Raw genomic sequence first — 14,936 nt, 5'->3', positions numbered from 1 at the left:
ACAACGTAAATGTATTTCTGCTTTTAAAGGAACATCCTGAACGATTTCACGACTTCGCTACCTACATTTCAATGTATGTACGTACGTCCAGATGCGATCACAAATAATACAATACACTGCTGCTGCTGCTGCTGTTCAAAATTTGTCGTAAAACAAGATAATCGCACCAATAATCAACACAGAATCCGAATCCTGTTTGTGTTACTCCGAGGTGTTGATATGAAAATGAATACCTGATTGATTAAATCATCACGCAGCCACTACAAACCACCAGCAGTGTGATTAATGGATGGACGGGGGTAGAGGTAAAACCTGTTTTGCGGTTTGCGGTATAATTAGAAGCTCGCATATTTCTGTCCGTCATTCAAAAATGAGAGTCTGGGAGCAGGATAATGGGAATAATCCTGCTGCCCATTTTCAAATTAAATCTCGGTGTTCATGGTGAGTGGAGTGTGTGTGTGTGTGTGTGTGTGTGTGTGTGTGTGTGTGTGTGTGTGCGCTCGCCTCTCGGAAGCAAATCCACCGTTTGAATAACTTCCCTCTGGGCTCGATGGAGGTGATACAGATATTAGATTTCCATCACTTCAAACTCTGAAGTTTCTGCCACTGGGTGACTGAATAATTGAAGACCATAAAAACGCAATATATCTGCTTGAGAAAAAATGTTGCTTCCTCGAATTTATCAGTCAATATTTCAAAAGTAGGGATGAGTCCGTTCACGGCAGCAGAACTGTTCTGTAAGCAGAGGCCGTAGAAATGACTCACTTCCACACCGGCAATTATTTCCTCAAAGTATGTGTCCATTTTCTTCTGAGACATGTTATGATAAACTTTTAAATTGTATATCATTACGATTTCATACTTTTAAATTGTCAGATGTCTTACCCTGCAATTTGTCAAACGTTTACCATTATTCAGATGATATAATGTACTGTTAAAATAATGTTGTTTATTTTCCATTTCCATGTTAACTGATCGCTTATTAAACATGTGAAATATCTGTGAGTTTTCCATCACATCACATGAACTTCATCGGCAGATGGGCTCGACGAGTTGTCATTGAGTCGTTGACGCCTCTGCGACCGATTCCTTTCTCAAGAATGAACTTTAAAGTTAAACTTCGGAGCCAGTTTGAAAACATCAAAACTCCTCAAATCCATGACAAGCGTGAAATGTGCTGCAGAACAGCTGAGCAGCTTCTGAAAGGACGTCATGGTGAGATTGTTTTCTCATCTGAAATTATGAATAAACCTTTTTTTAAAACGGGAGATTTCACACGAGATGTAAACACACACAAATTAGACCCATGGGGTTTCTGGGAATTTAGCAGGTAAAAACATTAAACAAGCCTCCTTCAGGGACTATATCTGATGTGTTTATGTATATTATGTTATAGAACCATCCTTAACTGGGTCCTTGCAACCAAGTGACTTTAAAAGTGTAATAGTAAGAAACTCAGTGTCATTGAGATTCACTTTTTCTATTTCTCACAGGTCAGACAGTAAATTTGAGAGGATACATGTTTTTAATTTACAAAGCTCAACCGAATCTCCAGGGATTACTCAGGAAGCGTCTCCCTGTACAAGCCACGGCACAGTGGCTCTTATTAGACCTGCTGACCCTCCCTCGGTTGTTTTCTCTATGCTGCTGTCTGCTGAAGAGTAATTAGCGGAGCTGCTCATTAATTACACATGTGAGTCCGTGGGCCCCACATCATAGCGCTGCCTGGGCAGCTGACTGTATCTGTCAAGTGAATCCAATTTTACCCACTCGCACGACGTTCATGATTTGTTCAATCAAGACGTCACAGACAATTTGTCTGGCGCGCCTCATCCCTCGGCCACCTCCGAGCTCTTCACAGAAAAGAAAATTAAAGTATCCGTCAGCCATCCCTAAGGGTCCTGCCTTTGGGAGATGTAGCATCCTCCCCTTCTGTTGACAGACCTGGTGCCTGCCTCACTTGTCACTGTAATTAGTTTTGTTTCGCTGCCATTGTGCTCAGCAGCCCTGCTTTATTGCTGCCTAGCTGTGTGCAGCCGGGACTCCTTCCACAGTGTTGTATTAAAGTAGGCTGGCTTTACATGGCCCGACATCAAAAAGAAGAAAGCACGTTTTCTCCTCGAGCATCGATTCCTCCCACGTTCAACGGCTCGTAATAAGCAAACATAGTTCTTGTGTCCAGCACTGCACAAAACAACAACTACAGGCCAGTGGTCCGTTGATAAATCATGTATGGCTTGAATCAATCAGCCGGGTAATGCTGCATGTGGACAAATGTGCAAATGAAAGGGGTCATGAGGGAGCTGGGCCCGTCGTGGATGGGTGAGCAAATCTCAGAGACTGATCAACAGCAGCAGTGTGAGTTTACCAGCCCTCACATGCTCTCTGGGTGTAATTACACTATCTGGTGTGCACAGGACTTTAGGGGCATTGAGAAGACCACTAGTGAAAATCCACAGACAGGTTTGTCAAAAGTATTTCAATATATTATCTGCCTATAGTGACATATTATATTCAAGCTGATTAACTCACCTATTAGATCTCACATGGAAAGAATATCGCCACAATTGTTTACCTACCATTCTTGACAAATTCAAGTTGAGTTGATTTGAAACTGTCAGTCCACATTAATACGTAATACAGGGTGAAAATTCACTTTGAAAGTGAGGACTTACTCTGCATCTGTCAGCTGTGGAGTACCACAAGGCATTATTCTAGGTCCTATTGTATTCTAATTATTATTATTCTCATTCTATATCTGTGGCCTCTGAATAAGCTGTCCAACTTTGTAAAATAAAATGTTTCCAGGTTAATGCTGTATGACCAAACCATTACATCCTTATCTGCTGGTGTAACATGTTAAAATCATAAGCATTAAAATGCTGGAACCTGGATGCAGGGATCGGCTAAACACTAAAGGATCATCAAGGTTAGGCTCTGATGCTGAGTGATAACACCTGACTCCCAGTGGTAGTTCCACTTTATAGGAGCGGTGTTGAATGGGGGGGGGGGGGGGGGGGGAGTCAGGGCTGTTAAGGCAAGAATTTCTCCAGGGACCAGGGGGCATCATCATGTTGGAATGGGAAAGGACCAAACCCAAACTGCTGCCAGATAATTGGAAGAACACTATCGTCTGAAATATCAGGTGCCAAGCCGGGACCGAAAGCTTTGAGTGTGCAGTTAATACTGAGTATTAGTCCCAGCTTGGTAGAACAGGAAACTGCTGATGGATTATGCAGGTGCAGCTTTTTTATTCTATAATATATATTTGCCAATCATCCCTGCTAGTTATAAAGTTAAGTGCACATTAGAAATCGGCTCCATTCCGCCTCCCCCGACTAATGCTTACATTTTCATAGTTCAAGTGTTCATTGAGTTATTTTTCATTTTTTCTAACCCAACTTAATTTTGCACATTTAACCTAGAAACAAAAGCTCCGTGGCATCTGGTGCTTGTGAGCCACTCGAGTCCAGATCTTTGAGTTTGCTCTGGCTGCAGTCCACCGCCCTCACACACAGGTACCACATCCTCAGACTACAATAACAACCGTAATGAACTGATTGGTAAGTGGCAGCTGCTCTCTGACCAACCCCCCTCTGGCCTAAACGGATTCACAGCAGCCCATAATGGCTTCAACTCCCAAGGCCCCGGCGTTACCAATACCACACACATGTTGCAGGTTCATTTATAACCGAGGACAGCCTTTTAGTAATCAGATAGTGGTTCGATAAACGCTGAACTGCTGACTCCCCCGAGGAAGGCTTCTGAAGGGCGATTTACCACCTCGGTGCTGATGTGATGTCTATCCTCTGTTGGCTCTGCGTGTCTGCGTATATGAGGTGATGGGGTTCTCTTGCTTTCTGTGTGTATAAACATATGTGTGTGGTGTGTGTGTGTGTGTGTGTGTGTGTGTGTGTGTGTGTGTGTGTGTGTGTGTGTGTGTGTGTGTGTGACAGCAGAACAGGCGCAGCATCACCTTTGGTTTCTCTGGAGAAGACGAGCTACTGATCACGCAGCCTCCTCCTCTGTCCTGTGACAACACAATTTACGCCTTTTGAAAAGACGGTGTATAAAAGCATCAATGACATTTTGATGTGAATAAACGTTTCCCGCTCTGCCAGGGGATATAACACAATAGCGATTAAACCTCTGCTCATTTCATGAAAGATTTTTCGTTTGCTGGGTCTGGTCGGTCTTTTGTATGAGCCAGGAGATTGTGTAGTTTCCTCGTGCAGCAACAGCAGCGTATTTGTAGAAAGATATGGAAGTAAATAGGTTATTATAAGCAGGAGTGCGTGATCACAACAGCAACACAAGCTCCGATTAAAACACGTCACAGAAGCAGCATTGCAAGTCTGTAGGTATCACTTTTTCAAATATAGCATGACTTGTTTTGGAAGCGAAAACCTCCCCAAGTACACAATTTATTCATAAACATGAACTCATTATGCGAACCTCATATAACCACATTATTTCAGCAATGCTCGAGTGAAAAAGAATAATTTCAACTCGGTGTGCAACACTCTACTTGTGTTTAAAAAGGTGCTGCTCACCTCTTTTTGATACCCTGCTTCCTCGCCGCAGCCGCGTATGAATAAATATGTGCATGTTTTCAGTTTCTGCAAGCTTTAGCTCTTTTAAACAATGAGCGGGGCCGATGCAGGCGAGGAGACGAGGCTGCTGCGCGTTGTTCTCTCCTCCTCCTGTTGCGTTCTCTGAACACTGTGGACACATGATGACAGCAGCACCACACAATGCAGAAAATAGAAAAAAAGTCGTGCTATATAGTCAAAACCTTTACATGCACACGGCATGTGCTCAACAATACAAAGCACACATTGAACACACGTGTCTCCTGCATTGGTTCCTGACACAATGAGGCACAATCTGCAATCTGTTAGAAATGCTGAAGTCAATTATGTGATGGTGGTGGTTTGTACGTCAGTGTTTTCTACAGTAAATAGAAACGTTACTGAGGCTGTCAGCAGCTTTGTCTCAGGGTGAAAAGCAAAACCAAGAATTGTGAGCAGGTCCGAGGTCATTTGGTTTCTCTTTAACCGTGATTGATCTGATTTAAAGAGTCATGCTAGCGTTACATGTTTCATATTGACTGTGGTGAACAATCTCAAATTGTAGCTTATTTTGATGATGTAACTGATCAAACTGCATTTGAAAGGCATCTTTAAAAATATATATTATGCTAGTATGGACTGTGTTGCACTGTTCCAGGTATGTGATTGGAGTCTTGGCTTTGTTGGGGGTCCCTCGTCCACCAAACACTCTCTGTTGCCACTGAGGTAATCTGCTCCATGACAATGGCTTCAAAACAACTTCTGTTTACTTGACCCCTTTATCACAACTGAGTGAGAGAGTGGGTTCACACACCTGCCGCCTCTGGGGAGGAGTCCGTGCTACTGCTGCGGCAACACCTGACCCCCACGCTCATAGTACAATCCAGCAGAAACAAGCTGCCACCATGTCGGATTCAACTCCAGGCTACAGCAGCAGTAGGATTTCTGTTATTCCCTCCATGCTGATGGTTGGTTCCTTCTGAGTGATGGGCTGTGGGAACAGCAAGGTGCCACTTGAGGCGTCCAAGAAGGGCTACGTCGGTGTGGTGCAGTCGCTCGTGGCCTTCAGCAAAGCGCACAATGACAGCGATGAGCCAAAGAAATGTTTGGAGAAACGAAGAGGGCCCTGGTTTTCCACCGGGGTCAAGAATCGTGAGCCGCCGTCAAACAGCCAGCAGCTGATACTCAGGGATGGACGACAACAGGACAAAGCTGCCAAGTATAAGGACAAGTTTGATCCACGCGTCACAGCAAGGTCATTTTTAAATATAAACTTATATATACTGTTAAAACATGATTTTAAAGTAAAATAGTTTTGAATAAAAATCTTCTATTTCTTCATGTTTATGTAGGATTTTCTGAAATAGAGCAAAAGAGTATTAAACTGCTTATTTGTGCAGTTAAACTGATCATTTTATTTTTTGCCAACAGCAGTTATGTTAAAATATCAAATAAGATTTCTACTTAAAAACAAAATCCATGTTTTATTCAAACTTGGTATTGGAGGAGTGACCTGATTTTGTATTTTCAATTTCAAGTACTTTTTTTTTTTAAAAAGAAGGGGGACGAAGAAAGAAACAAGAGAAGTAAACAAGTGATATTATCTCCACGCGGTGAGCAGCCACTTTTAAAAATCCATTCCAAACTAGATAATTTGCAACACAATGCAAGGTGAAACGTCTTAAGAGCCTTGCAATTATTCATGGGAGCCTTTTCGCTGTCAGCAGCTTTCTCATTCTCCACCACCAACCTTTGTGCAATACAATTTATTAGCAGTAATAGCAGACATTGATTTTAGAAGCCTGGGTCTTGTCCTGCCTTCACACTACCGCCTCACTGTACTCGGTTGAAAGCTAGAAAACAACGAGAAGCAGGGAAACTGATGTCGTTTAAGAGAAGTGCACGTCTCCCTCCACATCTGATTAGTCACGGCTTATTTAAAATATGGCCGTGTTCTCCGGTGATCTAAATCCTTGTGTGTATATGTGAGTTTTCCTGCTAGTAGCCGTCACTGCATGCAGATCCCTTTCCATACATCACCGCTGCACCTGCGTTTCAACCTTGTATCATGAGATAGTTACGCTGTAATGAGTCATCTTCCCCCCCCTCTGCCCCGTCAGATATGACATCAAAGCTCTGATCGGTCGTGGAAGCTTCAGCCGCGTCGTGCGAGTGGAGCACAGGGCAACTCGCCAGCCGTTCGCCATAAAAATGATGGAGGTGGAGGCCCCCGAGGGTCGCGAGGTGTGCGCCTCGGAGCTGGCGGTGCTGCAGCGGGTGAGCCACGCTAATGTGATCCAGCTGATCGAGGTGTTTCAGTTTCCGCAGCGGGTCTACATGGTGCTGGAGCTGGCGACCGGCGGGGAGCTGTTGGACCGCGTCGTCAGCAGGGGCCACTTCACCGAGCGGGACGCCACCCAGGCCCTGCGGATGGCGCTGGCCGGGGTGGGATACCTGCACAACCTGGGCATCACCCACAGAGACCTGAAGCCTGAGAATCTTCTGTACTACCACCCCGGAGCCGACTCCCGGCTGCTGGTCACTGACTTCGGACTGGCTACTTTTGGTGGCACAGGGCCAGAGCTTTCTGACAACCACACAAGCGACGAGGGAGATCGGACCAGCGTCGGGCGCTCATGGTCCCTGAGGACCACTTGTGGGACACCGGAGTACTTGGCCCCTGAGGTGTTGTTGAGGAGACCCTATTCGTGTGCAGTGGACATGTGGGCCCTGGGGGTGATCGCCTACATCGTGCTGAGTGGATCGATGCCGTTTGAGGACGACAGTCGCACACGACTCTATAGATCCATACTGAGGGGAAAGTACAGCTTCCACGGAGATGTAAGTTTACTTTGATTTAAATGCTATATGGTGGCAAACAGAAGCAGAAATAATGTTATTATCTGCACCCAAAATCAAAGGACTCTATATGTCACAAGTCACAGTGATGTATGGACATGAAACACATTCAACTCAATGGTTCGATAAACACAAAAGTTTGGTGCAAGCTTTATATAGTTACAATAGAAAGTGACACAAATACCCTAAGCAGCTTTTCATTTCATTGTGTGATTTATCTGACCTGGGATCTGCATTTGGCCCAAAAGTTATTCAGCCTTTCACTGTTGTGTTGGAGCTTCATCCCAGCCTTTATGGTCCAGTATCATTATGGGGCTCTTCCACACAAAGAGTTTCATACAGAGCATCTATGTGCAGCACTTTCTCTATATCATACATCACTCAGACACTGCCAGCACAGCCTTCGGGCACCTGGGATCAAACCTCCAACTCTCTGGCTAGTGGACAATCCGCTCTACTCCCTGAGCCACAGCTGCCCCTATAGAAGCATTAGGGTTTGGTGGAGAAAATAAGCAGCCAGCTCAATAACTGAACCACAGCTCATGCAGCCCGACAGAAGCTGTTATTCGGAGATATTCCCTCACTGACAGCCAGAAGTTGTCGTTCTCCTAATGCTCGCGGACGCCTTCGCATTATGTTGACTTGACTTGTGCTTCTATAGTGAAGCAAGAAGTTGTATTTCACCAGTGCTCGGCTCAAAGAGAATAAGGAGATTGACAGTCCTATGACAGTCTTCCGCAGCACTCAGCTGTCTTGTGCAAACGGTAAACTTATTTTTTGGTTTTGTTTTGTGGATGCTAACCAGGAGCTGAGGAGAAGACACAAGAGTTTAGCCTGGAAAGTCAGCCGCACTGTTATTATTTGACCATGTGACGGTTGATTCATCATTCTGACATGCGGCCTTTTACCCACAATGCAGTCTGATCGTGTTGAATCACACGCTGCACACGAGCGATTCACACTTTAATCATTACCGTATTACACCTCACAGAAATAGCTGTTCTATCCCTGCCTGGTATAAATAGATCAAATTCAACAAGGTGTGAGAGCGTTGGCATCTCGGCTTGGAAAAGGCTTTGACTCAGGGGTAAAGGGACCCTGCCCATCTTTTTTTACCCCTTTTCCTCCGTCACATGACTAACGTGGGTATTTTTAACTGCCTCAGTGTTGACTTTGGGTTTGTTCTCTCACGCTGATTACACTTACTGGATTATTCTCTGGGCTTTCAGCCTGCACGGAGATTCTCAGGGATGCAGTTTGACATTTTACTCTGGCATACAAGAGGCTCCCCTTACATAGACCCTGGACTATTATCCCTGTGTTTACCGCTGCACTGACCACCATCTGAACAATGGTGCAAAAATCCTTCTGGAGTTTATGCGCCGGCTTGTTTCACGTTCTTCACGGTGGCTTTTTCCACACAGCCACACCGGTGGAGAGAAATCCTGGGGAACAAATACAATTACGCTCACATATAGAATCTCATGCGCCGCAGTGCGATGCGGTAAAGACATCGACGTGTAAGTTCGTACTGTATGATGACAATATGAAGACATCATACATGGCTGAGTAGAGGTCCAGGGCTTGATGGATCAGCCATCAATCACATTTCTGCGTTGACAAGACACTTATTCTCTGTCATTCGCAAGCTACTCTGCTCTCAAGGAGACTGACAGCAGCAGACACACACACACAGACACACACACACACAGACACACACACTGTGATAATAATGTTGTAATGTCTGACAAAGGTTCACAAGTATCCATAAAGTACCACAAGTGTTCTCATGTCATTCTGAAGGGTGCTTCTCTTTGGGACGAGACCAGTTACGGCAGCCTGAGCAATTCCCCTCACATATTAAACTGGACTTGAAGAGTTTCATGTGAAATGAGCTGTCCAGCAATGGAACGAGCTGACAGAGAGATGTGCAAAATGCCCACAGTGTCTTTCATAGAATTAATTGTGAAGATAACACTGACGGGATCATTGGTGCTTCAAAGAATCCGCAGCATAATGTACTTTCAGCATCGTAAACATTTTAAACTAATATTGAGATTGACAGTAGAAGAGTATTTAATCGCTAATGATAATGATTTATATTTATGTTGTATTTTTATGTTTCATTTTGACATTATTTGTGTTGCTGAGGCCAATCCATAAACTGTATTATTAAAAATGGACGTAGACTCCAGTGGAGGTGCCTGAAACCTCGATTTCAATGTCAATTAACCAGCAGAGGGCGACGTCATAGAACCAAGATGGCGCTGGAGAAAATGACTTCAGCCTGTCCTCGTATATATTAGTTGAGAGGTTGGATTGAAGGGTTTCTATTACCAGACTAAAGCAAACAGACCTTTTCTACGAGGTGTCTGATCTCCCTCTTCAAGCAAACCAAACTGTTTCGGTGTCACAGCCACACACGTGCACACGATCGTGCACATCGGCCGACAGACAGTATCATTTTTTAACAATGAATCCTCCCCCTGTTCAGTATGTCACACTGCAAACTGCAGTATCGCTGTGCTCAGTATTGATTTATTGCCCACACAGGAAGCATGACATAGCATTTGGTGCAGAGTGCAGGACAGTTGACTTAAATGGGAGACGACTGTGACCGCACCTTTAACCTGCTGCTGGATTCAAACCCGCCGTGCCAACCACTGGGCCACCGTGCTGCCAAATAACACACGGGCTAGTGTTTGGGGACAGTGCACAATTTGCACCTGTGTCTCATGTGTCTTTCTTCTCACTGTGTAGTTAAATATGAGTTATGCAACACGTGGGTTTGATGGTCATTAACATAGAACGTCACTGTAAGAAATGGAAATTAAAATAAATATATTCAACGTAAGCAGTGCAGAGAAAATGGGGATTAACTTCAGGCGCCTACATTTTTCCAGGTGGACAAATAGAGATTTAGAAAGGTCTTCTTTCTCACATGCACATTAATTCACGAGGGCTGCAATTACAAACAGTCTGTGTAAAAGAATCAGTAACCTGTTGTGTTTGTGGAAACAGAGCAGGGACGTGCAGGGGGTGAGGACTTGTCTTTCTATAGTTTTCTATAGGACAAATGATGTGAGGACATTTTGACATTATGAGGACAGCTTGATATTGTGAGGACATTTTGACGTGAGGACATTTAAACATTGTAAGGACATTTAAACATTGTGAGGACATTTTGGTATTGTGAGGATATTTAGCACAATGGCACAAGTTCCTCCTGAAGGTATTTTGCAACAAGTACAAAGGCTATAAATATATATGAATATATGTATGGGAGCATACAAACACATACATGCACCCACACACATGCTTATGCACATACGCACATACATCAACACATACAGGCATCGGGTTAAGATAAGGGTAAAGTGGGATTAAGCATTTAAGTGTGATGGTTAAGACGAGAGACTATAGGGAATGTCTTAGGTCAATGAGTGGCCTCACAACTATAGAAAGGTGTGTGTGTGTGTGTGTGTGTGTGTGTGTTGGAGGTGGTGTAGCATCACTCACAAATGCAAACAGCCGCTGGCACCTGCCTACGAAATGGGTCCCTCTGTCCCCGGTATTCTCCGCCCCTTGCAACACACACACACACACACACAACCACACACACACACACACACATACACACAACCACACACACACACACCTGCCATGCATACATTCCCCCCCACAGGTGGGACAGCCCTTGGCCTGAAGACCTGTAGTGCAGACTCACACTGAGGTGTTCACTCGACAGTGGGGGAGGGAGGAGGGGGAGGCTAGATGGTGGGAGGGTGGGGTGGGGGGAGAAATGTGTGTAGCCTTGGGGGATTTTGGCACCTTATCACTCACCTCATCACGGCTGCATGTAGGACGGAGCGTTTCCCTCACACAGAATCAGGGCATCGCATCTGGTGTGTGTGAGTGGAATTCAGAGAGTGTTTAGGTCTGTGTGTGTCTGTGTGTGTGTGTGTGTGTCTGTCTGTCTGTCTGTCTGTCTGTCTGTCTGTCTGTCTGTCTGTCTGTCTGTCTGTCTGTCTGTCTGTCTGTCTGTGTGTGTGTGTGTGTGTGTGTGTGTGTGTGTGTGTGTGTGTGTGTGTGTGTTGTGGCACACTCCTGCATGTAAAGCACATATCCTGGCGTTAGCTCGGACCAGACAGCGCCCTGCTCACCCCCCCCCCCCTCCTGCATTCTGCTGCTGTGTTTATTGACGCCACTCTTTTTCCTGACCCAACCCTAAACATCTGCATCTCTGAGCAGCAGTGCAACCTGGGTAACAGCAAGCCCAGTCTGCCCCCTAGTGAGCGCCACGTGAACACAAGCCACCCTCCACTTGTCCACAGTGTATTGTACATGACAGCCCAATCTCGCCTGCATCCGGCTATCGATATTTTGATTACTGCGGCTATGGCTGCGACTTTCACCCGAATTAGCAACAGGCCACCTTCCCCCATTTGGACTCATTATGATGAGGCATATTTAAACTCGGCTTTCTCACTCAGGAAATAAACTGTGGAAGGTAAACGCGGCGGCGGCGGCTCTTTGTGTGGAGCAGTTCATTACTCAGAAGTGCATTATCCTTCGTGATCATGTTAATCCGACCTTCTAGCGTTTTCTTCATTTGGTGCAATTACGGCTTTGTCAGGTAAAGATGTAGCACGCCGCAAACCGAGTCGGCGGAGCTTCTCATTCACTCTAACAAGATGTTGCTCAATAAGCCGAGCCCTGTAGGTTTCTCCTGCCATATCTGCACAGCACCTGTCTCCCCGCTCTCCCTCCTCCCAGCCCTCTGCTCAACAGTGATGTATAACTCCCCCTCCCTCCAAACACAATAAAGCCTTTATGTATTTTGACGTGAAAAATGTTGGAAATAAGAAAAGGGGATAAACTTCTTGCAGGTGGCTTGGTTCCAGGAGGACAACAAAGCTAAATCTCTTCTTCTTTATGTTCACCTTGTTGATGTCAGGAGGAACTTCTGCTGTGCACTCAAAGATATTTCCCTGCATCATTCTTGTCGAGGAAAAGCGTCACCATTCCTCGAGCATAGCCAGGATTGCAACGAGGCCAGAAAGAAATGCTAACCACGGCTGCTATCAGATGTGTGTTTCGTGGCACGGTGATGAGGAGTCTCGCCAAATCAACACCGGTGCTAGATGAAGAGGAAAGTCAGACTTGTTAGTCGAGGGAGCTCAATCAAACACTTTCTCTTGTTCCCGGAGAAACCGAGTGTCACTCTGCCTGCTTCTCAGGTGTGAAATGACAACACAGCGAGAAGAAAGCCTGAGCGAGAAGCATTTTTATGGCTCGTTCGGCAGGCGGCTCAGCGCCCGGCGCCGCACACTCTCCTCTCCAGTCAGTGCACTGTGAGAATGAGCGAGACCCTGCTTCTTTGAATTCCTCTCACTGGCAACAGTCTCGCGATTGTCAATTTCATGCTTGATTAATTGTCATTACTTGTCGAGAGACAAAAAAAGGGGGAGAGAGAAATGCATTTCAGGATTAAAATGGAGAGCGAGAACTCCCTAAAGAGTGAGATGTAGTCCGAGCGAGGTTGAGCGGGGAAATGAGAGAATTCTTCACACTCAGATTTCACTGTGTTTAGCTTCTATTCTCACCAGCCAGACGTTTGTATAGAAACATCTGAAGTGATTGTTGGGTGACTTATATACAAATATATGCAAATATTCTTCCATCTTAGGACAAACAAATAAGATACGCAACAAGCAGATGATAATTCAGTTTAATCTAATGTCTATATCAGTAATATATTATTTAAAGTAGGACGACAAAGAACCAAAGGCATGATGAATAATTTAATGATTCTCTATCAAGGATTGTTGTGTCTCGTCTCCCGATGGAAAGATGACTCGGTAGATTTCAAGATATTCTTCTGTCAGTTTGGGTCATAACTAGAATAATCATTTGCAAAGAGCTAAATATCCCGATGAGCTTCGTCTGTGGTGCTTTTATTGTGAAACTAACGCTGAATAAAGACAAACATGTGCCCAAATCCCACACACACTGCAGGGCCGTGCTTCCTCCCAGGCTTCACATTCATTCAGCCAAGACTGCAGCTTCACTTTGTCCAGTGACATTTAGCTTTCTTTTGAGTTTAGTTCTGCTTGTTAGGCCTGCAGAGCACAGGGATCATAGATTTATTGCTTTTTTTTATGAATGAAATCATGCATCTGACTTTGAAGAGGCTTTGAATCTGTGCAGGCATCTCGTCTTGAGACCTAGCAGAAAGTTTTTAAAGGAGTTCCCCCGAGTGTCTGTGTGTGTCGGCTCAGTTGACGTCCTTGGGGGCGAGAGCTTTTATTTTCACCCTGATGGTAATTACTCTGTGCTGCGTTTTCTTCTCCACAGCCTTGGCCCTCAGTGTCCAACCTGGCAAAGGACTTCATCCAGCGCCTGCTGGCGTTGGACGCGGCCACCCGCCTGACCGCTGACCAAGCCACCCGTCACTCCTGGGTGGTCACCATGGCAGCCGGCTCCTCCACAAGGAACCTCCATCGATCCATTTCCCAGAACCTCCGGCAGCGAGCTTCACGCAGCTCCTCCCGGTGCCCGAGCAGCACCGCGAGCTCCTGCGACGCCGGCAGCGCGGAGCCGGGGAAAGCTAATGTTTCTGGAAAGTAAACAGAAGCAGCGTCAAGGCCGAGCACAGATTCAGCCGCAGAGAGCTGTACAACATCTGGCCAGGGGGCTGCAGGAGCATCAGAGCCATCCGACGAGAACATCAGATTCATGGGAAGGCTAATGACGGGATGGGACCAGCTGCCACAGCTCGGTGTGTTCGGCCATCCCAAACCTCAGAGCTCCAGACAGGGAGCCAAAGTGCCTGGGACGGGTATTAAGACAAAAAAAAAAGTTTCTCTCTCCCTTCTCTGGACTTCAACCAGGCTTCTCTAATAACCCAGGTTCCCCTAAAGGCTCAGCTCCATCTTCCATTGTGGTCGAGTTAAGCTGTTGGTGATTATCCTTCAGTTGTGAGAGCCAGGCTTGTACTGAGCTGTCCACCTCCACAAGGTCTCCAGCCCCTGGTTATTCACACAGCTCAGACTAATGGGCCCAGGGTCTCATCGGGGCCATTATGAGTCACCACAATATACTTTCCTGTGAAGATGTCCATTCCAAATAATGAGAAATTCATCAGTTGAGGAATGGGACTGAACATTAGCAAAGGATTGTGGAAGAAAGAAGAAGAAACCCTGTGTCTTCCTCTCTGATCCTTTTACACTTGTAATAATAGAATTTGAATCCCAACAACCAAAGACACAAATGACACAAATAAAAAAAAAGCAAAGCAAACGCCTTAAAGTCTTTCCTTTTGTTGCCCGTCCTCCTACATCACAGAAACCCCCTGAAAGCACAATCCAGATATTTGGTGACTGAGCTCTATCAAGTTCAAACTGAAGCGCTGAGCTCTCCCCAAACGTAAGCTGTAAACAATCCTCCAAATAAACCTCTGCTTTCCTGTGAGAACTTTGAAATTAAAGCGAGAGGGGGTGGGGG

At 45.5% G+C, this 14,936-nt stretch overlaps 1 protein-coding gene across 1 annotated transcript; it reads left to right on the top strand.

Moving 5' to 3' along the window:
• Positions 1-5,557: 5,557 nt before the first annotated feature.
• Positions 5,558-14,060, top strand: LOC117754267 (serine/threonine-protein kinase H1-like). The gene is made up of 3 exons (XM_034573094.1): positions 5,558-5,826; positions 6,692-7,412; positions 13,788-14,060. The coding sequence occupies exons 1-3, from the start codon at positions 5,558-5,560 to the stop codon at positions 14,058-14,060; spliced, it is 1,263 nt and encodes a 420-aa protein (XP_034428985.1).
• Positions 14,061-14,936: the final 876 nt, after the last annotated feature.

The sequence above is a fragment of the Hippoglossus hippoglossus genome, chromosome 20 (genome assembly GCF_009819705.1).
Source record: "Hippoglossus hippoglossus isolate fHipHip1 chromosome 20, fHipHip1.pri, whole genome shotgun sequence".
Lineage (NCBI taxonomy): Eukaryota > Metazoa > Chordata > Actinopteri > Pleuronectiformes > Pleuronectidae > Hippoglossus > Hippoglossus hippoglossus.
The sequence above is the reverse complement of the archived record's forward strand: the minus strand, read 5'-3'. Positions and strand labels throughout refer to the sequence as shown.

What these genes read in the sequence shown, in the direction of transcription:
- LOC117754267 (XM_034573094.1), top strand. Translation starts at nt 5,558, where the DNA reads ATGGGCTGTGGGAACAGCAAGGTGCCACTTGAGGCGTCCAAGAAGGGC. An exon ending in GATCCACGCGTCACAGCAAG is followed by an intron (nt 5,827 to 6,691) that starts GTCATTTTTAAA and finishes CTGCCCCGTCAG; the next exon opens with ATATGACATCAAAGCTCTGA. An exon ending in AGTACAGCTTCCACGGAGAT is followed by an intron (nt 7,413 to 13,787) that starts GTAAGTTTACTT and finishes TCTTCTCCACAG; the next exon opens with CCTTGGCCCTCAGTGTCCAA.